The following is a 12,373-nucleotide window of genomic DNA, read 5'->3' on the forward strand; positions in this document are numbered from 1 at the left end:
TCTAGTTAATTCTTAAAATTGTCAGTATATGAAGAAACAGTTCAAATTTACCATGTGCTTTTCAAAGTGGATACACCTCCAATTACCTCTTGCCCCAAAAAGATGAAGCAGTTTTTGTTTTGTTTTCAAGGTTTTTACAAATAGTAACACCAGTGACATGAAATAGAGGGACAACAATTTTTTTGTAAACTATTCTTAATTAATAATTTATATTTTCCTTTTTAAAGTATAGTACTTAATAACTGTAACACTTTTTATTGTGATCATTAAAACAGGAGAAAAGCATTAATTTAACTACAAAATGTTTCACTTAAACCCATACTTCTCACCTGAAAGACATGCCAAATTCATGGCAGTGGCCACGCTTTTCAAGCTATGTTAAAAAGATGTGCATGAAAAATGGCTTATTTATGGTTAGATAACAATAACACACTTCTGTTAAAACAAATAATTTTTGTGTCATTGTCCTACACTTTTTGTGTGTTTTTACTGGTGAATAATGATGGTGCAAGAAAGCCACCATTTTCGTAGAATGACCCATTTGTACAGTAATTTTATGAAATTATTATGGGCTTTTTCTGCATTTTTAAGGTTCTAGTAACCTGATGATTGACAATTTGTTTCAACATAAATTTTTATTTACATTTTATTATCCTAATTTTATTAGTGTTATTAATTTAATAAATCTTACTGTCAAAGTACTATGGTTTGATAATTTCTTTGCATATCTGCGCTCATTTCCGAGAGCTGCCTTATTGATTGCTTTGGGTAATTAGGAGTTAATTAATACCAAATTAATGCTGCATGGAAATGACCATTGAAATAGGCAAATTAGGCTCCATTAAATATCTGAAAGTTTCATGGGAATATCTGAAGAATTTAGCTACAAGATTTTATGGGATAAAAACCATGTCTTGGGTTACAGCTTTTATTTGGTTTCAATGAAAAACAAAGGACCTTGATTTTCCCTCATTTACGAAATTTCACCATTAATAACCTTTTCAGTTTTTAACCTCACAAAGTGAACTTGGCGTGATTAGAAAGTTTAAGTCATGCTGTTTCTTGCTATTGAATTTATTTTAGCATGTAACCATTTGGAAGATTTTTGTAACATACCTACTGTATATGAGCCTTCATATGTCGTGGGATAAACACGTTTATCCCACGACATATGAAGGCTCATATATAGTGTGTTCAGCCGTCATACTTGGCATCTTCGTTGATCATTAACACCATATTTGGCAACCGATTGATTGCGGCCGCTGACCCCATTCATGTTTACATCGCAGCTCGTGAGTGCGCGAGTTGCGTTCTGCAACACTGCATAAATGGTAGTGAATGTGTTCTTTTGTTATACAGTGCATAATTGTAAAAATGGATTACTATGAAACCCATCCTGGAGCCGTCACCTTATCATGGTGGAGGGGTTTGTGTGTCCCAATGATCCTCGGAGCTAAATTGTCTGGGGCTTTACGCCCCTGGTAGGGTCACCCATGGCAAACAGGTCCTAGGTGAGGGACCAGACAAAGCACGACTAAAAGACCCCGGTGATGAACAAAATAAATGGATGTGGGCTTCCCTTGCCCGGACGTGGGTTACAGGGGCCCTCCTCTGGAGCCAGGCCTGAGGTGAGGCTCGAGGGCGAGCGCCTGGTGGCTGGCCCTGCACCCATGGAGCCAGGCCGGGCACAGCCCGAAAGGGTAACGTTGGTCCCCCTTCCCATGGGCTCACCACCTGTGGGAGGGGCCATAAGGGTCGCATGCAGTGTGAGCTGGGCGGTGGCCGAAGGCAGGGACCTTATTGATCCGATCCCCAGCGACAGAAGCTGGTTCTAGGCATGTTGAATGTCACCTCTCTGGTAGGGAAGGAGCCCGACCTGGTGTGTGAGGTGGAGAAGTTCCGACTAGATATAGTTGGGCTCACCTCCACACACGGCTTGGGCTCTGGTACCAGTCCTCTTGAGAGGGGTTGGACTCCCTTCCACTCTTCCAGAGGCGCGGGGCAGGTGTAGGTATACTTATTGCCCCTCCGGCTCGGCGCCTGTACATTGGGGTTCACCTTGGTCGACAAGATGGTAGCCTCCCTCTGCCGTCGGGTGGGGGGACGGGTCCTGACTGTTGTTTGTGCCTATGCACCAAACAGCAGTTCAGAGTACACACCCTTTTTGGAGTCCTTGGAGGGGTGCTGGAGAGCGCCTACTGGGGACTGGGGACATCGTTCTGCTGGGGGACTTCAATGCTCACGTGGGTAATGACAGTGAGACCTGGAAGGGTGTGATTGGGAGGAACGCGCATCCTCCCCACTTCCTCGCTCAGAACCTAAGCGGTGTTCTGTTATTGAACTTCTGTGCTCATCACGGATTGTTCGTAACGAACACCATGTTCAAGCATATCGGTGTCCACACGTGCACCAGGACAACCTAGGTCGCAGTTCGATGATCGACTTTGTGGTTACGTCATCAGACTTGCGGCCTTGGACACTGGTGAAAAAAGGGGCGGCGCTGTCAACTGATCACCTCCTGGTGGTGAGTTTGCTCCGTTGGTGGGGGAAAATGCCGGTCTGACCTGATAGGCCCAAACGTGTTGTGAGGGTCTGCTGGGAACGTCTGTCAGAATCCCCTGTCAGAAGGCGTTTCAACTCCCACCTCCGAAAGAACTTTGCTCATGTTCCGATGGAGGCGAGGGACATTGAATGTGCCACGCCTCCATTGCTGTGGCGGCTGACTGGAGCTGTGGCCCGTCGTGGCGGCAATCCACGAACCTGTTGGTGGACACCAACGGTGAGGGATGCTGTCAAGCTGAAATGTCAAATTCTGGTCCACCATCTGGCGTCTCAGGAGGGGGAAGCAGTGCACCACCAACACTGTGTATAGTTGGGATGGGGCGCTACTTCGAAGACCTCCTCAATTCCACCAACACAAATGAGGAACCAGAGTCTGGGGTCTCTGAGGCGGGCTCTCCTATCTCTGGGGTTGAGGTTACCGAGGTGGTTAAAAAGCTCCTTGTGGCAAGGCCCTGGGGCTGGATGAGATTCCCAAATGCTCTGGATGTTGTGGTGCTGTCCTCGTTGACACGTCTCTGCAACATCGCGTGGACATTGGGGACAGTGCCTATGGATTGGCAAACTGGGGTGGTGGTGCCCCTTTTTAAGAAGGGGGACCGGTGAGTGTGTTCCAACTACAGGTGGATCACATTCCTCAACCTCCGTGCTAAGTTTTATTCAGCGGTGCTGGAGAGGATGGTCCGTAGGGAAGTCGAATCTCAGATTCAGGAGGAAAAGTGTGGTTTTTGTCCTGGCCGTGAAACAGTGGACCAGCTCTACACCCTTGGCAGGGTCCTCGAGGGTGCATGGGAGTTTGCCCAACCAGTCTGTGTTTTGTGGACTTGGAGAAGGCGTTCGATTGTGGTGGGTGCTTCGAGAGTATGGGGTACCGCACCACCTTATACAGGCCCTGTAGGACCAGTGTCAGTGTTTGGTCCGCATTGCTGGGAGTAAGTCGGACTCATTTCCAGTGAGGGTTGGACTCCGCCAAGGCGGCCCTCTGTCACCGATTCTGTTAATTACTTTTATGGACAGAATTTCTAGGCGCAGCCGAGGCGTAGGGGGTCCGGTTTATTGGACTCAGTATTTCATCTCTGCTTTTTGCAGATGATATGGTTCTGTTGGCTTCATCAAACCGTGATCTCTCACTGGAGCGGTTCACAGCCGAGTGTGAAGCGGCTGCGATGAAAATCAGCACCTCCAAATCTTAGACCATGGTGCTCAGTTGGAAAATGGTGGCGTGCCCACTCCAGGTCGGGGATGAGATCCCGCCCCAAGTGGAGGAGTTCAAGTATCTTGGGGTCTTGTTCACAAGTGAGGGAAGAATGGAACCGGAGATCGAAAGGCGGATCGTTGCAGCGTCTGCAGTGATGGGGATTTTGTATCAGTCCGTTGTGGTGAAGAAGCAGCTAAGCCGAAAGGCGAAGCTCTCAATCTACCGGCCGAGTTCCTACACTAACCTTTGGTGACGAGCTGTGGGTTGTGACCGAAAGAACAAGATCCCGGATACAAGCAGCCGAAGTTTCCTCCGCAGGGTGTCCGGGCTCTCCCTTAGAGGTAGGGTGAGAAGCTTGGTCTTCCGGGAGCCGCTGCTCCTCCACATTGAGAGGAGCCATATGAGGTGGCTGGGGCATCTGATTCGGATGCTTCCCGTACGCCTCCCTGGTGAGGTGTTCCAGGCACGTCTCACCGGGAGGAGACCCCGGGGACGACCCAGGACACGCTGGAGAAACTACGTCTCTCGGCTGGCCTGTGAACGCCTCGGGATCCCCCCCGGACGAGCTGGATGAAGTGGCTGGGTAGAGGGAAGTCTGGGCTTCCCTGCTAAAGCTACTGCCCCGGCGACCCGACCTCGGATGAGCGGCGGAAAATGGATGGCTGGATTACTCGGAAAAATATTTGTTTTAGAATGCTTTGGTTAAAACACTGTACAATCACCCTGTCATGAAATGGAATTTGTTTTGTCGTATAAGAATTGATCAAACAAAATATTTTGTTAATATTTAATAATAATTAATAATGCCAGAGCTGCAAGGAATGCAAAGTCATCAATGTCCTTTCACCATCATTCCTGTGTTGCGTGTTTTTGTTTTGCACATGGACAAAGGTAAAGGTCCCATATTTTACCAAACCAACTTTTTCTTGTCTTTGGTAGTTATGTTGCCTCTGTGGTGCCTCAGTAAAGATGAAATATGAATGAAAATTTTCCATGCATTCCTAAATTCCAGACTTTATTCTGCCGAAAACTCATTGGAATTTCTCGAGCTTATCTACGTCACAAGCGAAGATCTCTGCCTACCTCTCCGTTCCCGACTCAGCGCTGTCAACATGACAAAACGTGCTCTCACAAGTGGGTCTTCTACATGGAGGCAACCAATCAGAGGAAAGGGAGTGGTCTTAGCCAAATATGGACAAAGCGGATACAAAACTGTGTCAAACAGAAGTAGCTGTCAGAGGGGCCTTTTCTGAACACTCGTATGACAAAATTAAGATGTTTTTCAAAATGAAATTGACACTTTTATACTAAGTCCATGTTAGACAGTCACTCTATGGTCTAAACAGCCAAAATATGGGACCTTTAATTCCTCATTAAAAACAATTAATTAAAAAAGACCATTCAAGCAACAAGTTTTTCGTTTTGTTTTTGAGATTGTAGGGTGAAAGCTGCAGCTGACTACTAGTGTGGACTGAATGGGTGGCAACATGGGTAAAATGAAATGCCAGTATTTTAAGGGTAATAGCCCTTCAGCAACATATTGAGAGGGGAAAAAGAAAAGAACTCTGAACTAATTCATTTTTGTAATGGTGAATTTGGTTAAAAATTCTGAATTATGTACTATGAACTGAACTATCTCATTTTTGGAACAGTGAACTGAACTTTTTTTAACTAGGTTGCGTCGAAAAATAACTTTACCAATACTGACGTTACTAACATACAGGTTGCTTAAAAGTTTTGCTCTGTGTAGTCACTGTGTGACATAGTCTGCTACCATCCGATCTGTAAGTGGGTACGCTTTGAGTCATGTAGGTGAAAAAATGTGGCAAATGTGGTCAGAGAGGGATAACAGGTAAAATTGGTGATGGACCCATACAGAAGAGGATTTCAGAGTTCTAAAATCTTCGATAGCTGCACCCCTAGGTTCAGTTCCCCCATTATATTGTTGTATTTTTATTAGTATTTGATAAAAACCCCTGCTTCCGGTCCCTGTGCGATAAACCTGCAAAATATTGGTCTGCAAAATTGGAAAGTTCCTTCTCAAATGAAGAAATGATGAGCGAAACTGCTCCTCAGAGGAGGAAAAAAATATTTCAAGCCTTGAACTCAGTAGTAACGTACTGTAAAACACAAAAACAGAATACAGTAATTTGCAAATCCTTTTCATCTTGCCACATGGGCTCAGGAAGACTTCAGAAAACCATTGTCCGTTAACACAGTTCCAATCAGTGTGCACTAAATGAGATCCAGGTTTTTTTCAAATGGGACAGACAGTTGGCCATGCCCACCCCTATACTTCTGCTGGCCGCCCCATTGGCCACCCCACTCGCCAGTCAGTGACATAGATCCTCGCGTTAATTATGCGTTTCGTCAGCACTATCAATCAGCAACACCTCCCCCTCTTCAAAATTGGTTTGCCCACCCTGACCACCGATGACGATTGGTTATGGCCACCCCACCCAAAAAATTCTGGATGTGCCCAGGTTTCATGGCCCAGTGCCAACCCTAGCTAAATAATGTTTTTTTGTATTCTTCACCGACTGAGAAATGTAGCTACAGTGGCTGTGGCACTCCATTTTTTCTTTGACAATAGTCCCCATAATATATATACAGGTGGCACTTCAAAATGTTATTTTCACAATAAGAACACCAAGGTGTCACAATTTTGTTGTTGTTGTTGTTGCAGCGAGTTGGTAGGTGTGCAAGGGTCAGCCACCAACTGTGATTTGTTTGCAATTTTCCAGTTCTGTCTAGTTCAGCCGGCTGAAGTCTAGTATGACATCGTAATAAGCAAACTTTAATGTCTGTTAAGTGTTAATTGTTTGGAATGTTTACTTCCATATTTGACAGGGTGTGCTGAAGCATCGCTGGTCTGTTCTCTACTTGCTGCTCAGCCTTTCTGAAGATCCCCGCAAGCCTTCCAGTAGGGTGCGACTCTTTTTCTTCTCGCTCTTCTGTGTTTGATGTTTCCTCTGTTGTAGTCCAAATATAACAATACTTTCTTTCCAGGTTGGAAACTACGGGGCTCTGTTTGCCCAGGCCCTCCCTAGAGATGCCCACTCCACTCCATTCTACTGTGCCCGGCCTCAGAGTCTGGCCCTGGGCTATGGGGAGAGGAGCAGTGGCTTGTCAGCCAGCATGGGCACAAGTGGGATCTCAAGTCTCGGAGTCTACACACTCAATGGACCCACGCCAACACCGCAGTCACTTTTGGCTGGGTGCGGCTTGTGCAGACAAATCAAATATATGACAGATTTTTTCATACATGCACACATTAAAACCCTTTGATCATCATATACTCAGCTCATATTGTTTTTACACTAGTTGCTGTGTATAAGATGTTTTGGGGGACGACAGGGTTACTTTAGAAAACCGACTAGTAAAAACAGTCTATGCTTTTATGTCTAGTTTATGCGGCGTCAGAAGGCCATTTAATACTATTTATCCCATTAATAATGCAGCTGCTACTGGGTTGCTTTACTCAAATATTTATTGAACATAAAAAAACAAAACAAATCAACACAAGATAGTCCAAGAAGAAAAGGCAAAAAAATAAAGAACAACGCAACAACAAGGAATGTACAACATACATGTTCAAAAGGAGTAGTAAGAAGTAAAGAACTTATCAGGTCCTACTCCTAATTCTAATTACATATCACACTTGTATAATAGTAGTGATATATGAAGCTAATCGTGTATAGTATATTATTGTGTATATTAAATATCCTAAACTAGCCGGTCCATATAAAGTAATAATGACATCATAAAGTAAAAAGCTAATCATACGCAGTGTATTCTGAGTATCCAAAAATAATGGGTCCATCCAATTGTAATGGAGATTTTAACAATTGAAATACACATAACCACATATATTCAAGCTAGCATTGCTAACTGCTTCATCATCCTCATAGGTATTTAATATTTGTTTATTTATCATATATACGTACATACATACATACAGTGGTGAGAAAAGGTTTTTGCTGCTTACTGAATTTAATTTTTTTTGCATGTTTGTCACATTTAAATGTTACCCATAATCAAACAAATTTAAATATTAGTCAAAAACAACACAAGTAAACACAAGAAGCAGTTTTTAAATGAAGGTTTTTATTATTATGTGAGAAAAAAAATCCAAACTGCCTTTTTAAGGTCATGCCTCAGGATCTCAATAGGATTCAGTTCAGGACTTTGACTAGGCCACTCCAAAGTCTTCATTTTGTTTTTCTTCAGCCAGTCAGTGGACTTGCTGGTGTGTTTTGGATCATTGTCCTGCTGCAGTGCCCAGGTTCGTGACAGCTTGAGGTCACAAACAGATGGCCGAACATTCTCCTTCGGGATCTTTTGGTAATTCATGGTTCCATTTATCACAGCAAGTCTTCCAGGTCCTGAAGAAGCTAAACAACCCCATACCATCGCACTACCACCACCATATTTTACTGTTGGTATGATGATCTTTTTCTGAAATGCAGGTTTACTTTTATGCCAGATGTAATTAGACTCACACCTTCGAAAGTTTCAACTTTTGTCTCCTCAGACCACAGAGTATTTTCCCAAAACTCTTGGGGATCATCAAGATGTCTTCTGGCAAAATTAAGACGAGCCTTAACATTCTTTTTGCTCAGCAGTGGTTTTCGTCTTGGAACTCTGTCATGCTGGTCATTTTTGCGCAGTCTCTTTCTTATGGTGGAGTTATAAACACTGACCTTAGCTGAGGCAAGTGAGGCTTGCAGTTCTTTGGATGTTGTGGGGTCTTTTGTGATCTATTGGATGACTTGTTGTAATTTTGGTCACCTGGCCACTCCTGGGAGGGTTCACCACTGTTCTATGTTTTTGCCATTTGTGGATAATGGCTCTCACTGTGGTCTGCTGGAGTCCCAAAGCTTTAGAAATGGCTTTATAACCTTTTCCACACTGATGGATCTCAATTACTTTCTTCCTCATTTGTTCCTGAATTTCTTTAGCTCTGGGCATGATGTCTATCTTTTGAGGATCTTTTGGTCCACTTCACTTCGTCAGGCAGGTCCTATTTAAGTGACTTCTTGACTGATAACAAGTGAGGCAGTACCAGATATGGGTGTGATTAGAGAAATTAAACTCTGGTGTGATGAACCACAGTTATGTTTTAACAGGGGGAAGGGGGGCAATCACTTTTTCACACAGAACCTTGTAGGTTTTTTTTTTCTTCCCTTTGTAATAAAAAAATTTTAAAACTGCATTTTGTGTTTACTTATGTTATCTTTGACTAATATTTAAATTTGTTCGTTGATGGGAAACATTTAAGTGTGACAAACATGCAAATAAGTAAGAAATCAGGAAGGAGCTCACACTTTTTCACAACACTGTAGATACTAAATAGGCTACACGACACATATACATAATCATATAAGTACATCAGCACACATGCACCTACACCCTCCCATTTTGGTAGGCATTGCCTGTACTTGCCAAATCTGCAATTCAAACGTAAAAAAAAAAACAACAAATGACAACTATGATATCTGGGTGTTTCAGTCAACCTCAGTCTGCGGCAGGAGTTGCTCCCCCTCTGGTCTCCCGACTGCCCTGGGCACTTCCTGCAAGTTCCTCCCCCTCCTCAGCTCTAGGTCCCGCCACCATTCGGCCACCCCTTGGACCCTCGCACCCCACCACCAGAGCAGTCCGCCACAGGCAGGATGGTGATGCATCCGGTGGGTTTACAAATGACACATTTTGACTCATTTCAGTGCAGACTTTTTTTGCAGGCAGTTTCATTAAAAGGGACCCAGTGGCGTTGATGTAGGTCTGACTCTTCAACTCAAGATGACACGGTGAACTGCATCCCAAATGTGAATCTTTGTGTTTATCACTTTTGTTTGGTCATCCTTTGGCCACTGTAGGCGAGGTGAGCGAAGCGGCACTGGTGCGGGACATCCTCTACGTATTCCAAGGGATCGATGGCAGGTTCATCAAGATGAGCACCCAAGATAATTGTTACAGAATAGATGGCAAGGTACCTAATTCCTTTTAAAGAGGTTGAATACCATTAATTCCAGGATCGTGCAGAACTGAAGCTGTCCCCGCTGAAGTTTTCGACTATTCCAATTCTTTTGTCCTAATTTTGTTATGAATGTTGACAGTCTGCAATATTTAATAGCCTTCACATAGTCCAGCAGATGATTTGATATCCAGACAATCTGTGTTGATCATAAAGCTTCAACAGATCAATATGGCACTCTTTGGCAAGAAGCCACATTGACCTTGCCATGTCAATTTACAGTGGGACAAAAAAGTATTTCGTGAGCCACCAATTGTGCAAATTCTTCCACGTAAAAAGATGAGTGAGGCCTGTAATTTTCCATCATACGTATACCTCACCTGTGAGAGACAAAATGAGAAAAAAAAATCCATAAAATCACATTGTATGATTTTTATAGAATTTATGAGCAAATTATGGTGGAAAATAAGTATTTGGTCAATAACAAAAGTTCATTTCAATACTTATATTGAAATGTTATATACCCTTTGTTGGCAATGACAGAGGTCAAACATTTTCTATATGTCTTCACAAGGTTTTCACACAGTGTTCCTGGTATTTTGGCCCATTCCTCCATGCAGAGCTCCTCTAGAGCAGTGATGTTTTGGGGCTGTCGCTGGGCAACGCAGACTTTCAACTCCCTCCGAAGATTTTCTATGGGGTTTAGATCTGGAGAGTGGCTAGGCGACTCCAGGACTTTGAAATGCTTCTTACGAAGCCACACCTTCGTTGCCCGGATGGTGTGTTTGGGATCAGTGTCATGATGAAAGACCCAGTCACGTTTGATAATCAGTGCCCTTGCTGATGGAAGGAGGTTTTCACTCAAAATCTCACAATACATGGCCTCATTCTTTGCTTTACATGAATCAGTCGTCCTGGTCGCTTTGCAGAAAAACAGCCCCAAAGCATGATGTTTCCACCACCATGCTTCACAGTAGGTATGGTGTTCTTTGGATGCAACTCTACATTCTTTCTCCTCCAAACACAACAAGTTGAGTTTTTACCAAAATGTTTTATTTTGGTTTCATCTGCCCATATGACATTCTACCAATCCTCTTCTGGATCATCCAAATGCTCTCGAGCAAACTTCAGACGGGCCTGCACATGTACAGGCTTAAGCAGGGGGACACGCCTGGCAGTGCAAGATTTGAGTCCCTGGCGGCGTAGTGTGTTACTGCTGGTAGCCTTTGTTACTTTGTTCCCAGCTCTCTGCAGATCATTCACTCGGTCCCCCCATGTGGTTCTGGGATTTTTGCTCACCGTTATTGTGATCATTTTGACCCCACGGAGTGAGGTTTTGCATAGAGACCCAGATCGAGGGAGATTATCAGTGGTCTTGTATGTCTTCCATTTTCTAATAATTGCTCCCACAGTTGATTTCTTCACACTAAGCTGCTTACCTATTGCAGATTCAGTCTTCCCAGCCTGGTGCAGATCTACAATTTTGTTTCTGGTGTCCTTTGACAGCTCTTTGGTCTTGGCCATAGTGGAGTTTGGAGTGTGACTGATAACGAGTTCAAACAGGTGCCATTCATAGAGGTAATGAGTGGAGGACAGAGGAACCTCTTAAAGAAGAAGTTACAGGTCTGTGAGAGCCAGAAATCTTGACAAAATACTTATTTTCCACCAGAATTTGCTAACAAATTCATTAAAAATCAAACAATGTGATTTTCTTGATTTTGTCTCATAGGTGAGGTATGCCTATGATGATTACAGGCGCCTCTATCTTTTTAAGTGAGCATATTAAGTGAACATGTTCTCATGTTCTCAGCATCCCCAATACTAAATACTGTTTTGCCCCACTGTATCCTCTGTGTTCCTACTATTCATGTGAAAGTATGAGATATGAACTGGCCTTTTTGTGTCATTGTTTTCTCTGTCTCATGTCATGTACTTGTACCTCACCAGGTGATGGTGAGCAAATCCCTTAGGGACACCAGCAGCAGACTGTCTGAGCTTGGCTGGCTCCACAATAAAATCCGCAAGTACACAGATGCCAGGAGCCTAGACCAGGCCTTTGGACTAGTTGGACAGGTGTTTTTCTGTGATGCTAATGGTTTCTTTGTGATAGATCTTGATTGAATTTACATACCAATGCAATTTGTCTCATCTTTCCTCCTTGGGCCTAGAGCTTCTGTGCATCACTCCACCAGGAGCTGAAGGAGTACTACAGACTCCTTTCCGTCCTTCACTCTCAGGTATGAAAGCTGGCCCTTACTCTTGGTTTTCTAACTCTGTTAGCTAACACTAATCTCTTTCGCTGACATGCATGTACATTGTAGTTGCAGATAGAAGATGACCAGGCTGTGAACATATGTACAGAGAGCAATCTGACCCTCAGAAGGCTCCTGGTCTGGATGTATGACCCCAAAGTCCGGCTCAAAACGCTTGCTGCCCTCGTCGACTTCTGCCAAGGTAGCTTCGGAGTAGGGTTGGGGGTGAATCAACTAACACGGCGGATAAGTCCACCTCGAAAAAACGTTGACACATATATCTCCACCTGCGACATACAAGCCACCTTCCATTGACACATATCCAGGACCTCCAATCTACTGTATTCAAACTCCCTTGACAGTGTATTAGCACCCATTATTGATGGAAAG

General features: G+C 43.9%; 1 protein-coding gene across 2 annotated transcripts in view; it reads left to right on the forward strand.

Moving 5' to 3' along the window:
- Positions 1 to 12,373, forward strand: part of tubgcp3 (tubulin gamma complex component 3) — a 36,730-nt gene that overhangs the window by 12,632 nt on the left and 11,725 nt on the right. For both annotated transcript variants that reach the window (XM_061799375.1, XM_061799381.1), the window contains exons 5-11: positions 6,608 to 6,685; positions 6,767 to 6,975; positions 9,269 to 9,444; positions 9,634 to 9,746; positions 11,679 to 11,804; positions 11,900 to 11,968; positions 12,053 to 12,185. In XM_061799375.1, the coding sequence (XP_061655359.1) occupies positions 6,608 to 6,685; positions 6,767 to 6,975; positions 9,269 to 9,444; positions 9,634 to 9,746; positions 11,679 to 11,804; positions 11,900 to 11,968; positions 12,053 to 12,185 (904 nt within the window). The remainder of the gene's footprint in view (positions 1 to 6,607; positions 6,686 to 6,766; positions 6,976 to 9,268; positions 9,445 to 9,633; positions 9,747 to 11,678; positions 11,805 to 11,899; positions 11,969 to 12,052; positions 12,186 to 12,373) is intronic.

The sequence above is a fragment of the Phyllopteryx taeniolatus genome, chromosome 1 (assembly GCF_024500385.1).
Source record: "Phyllopteryx taeniolatus isolate TA_2022b chromosome 1, UOR_Ptae_1.2, whole genome shotgun sequence".
NCBI classification, from domain to species: Eukaryota; Metazoa; Chordata; class Actinopteri; order Syngnathiformes; family Syngnathidae; genus Phyllopteryx; species Phyllopteryx taeniolatus.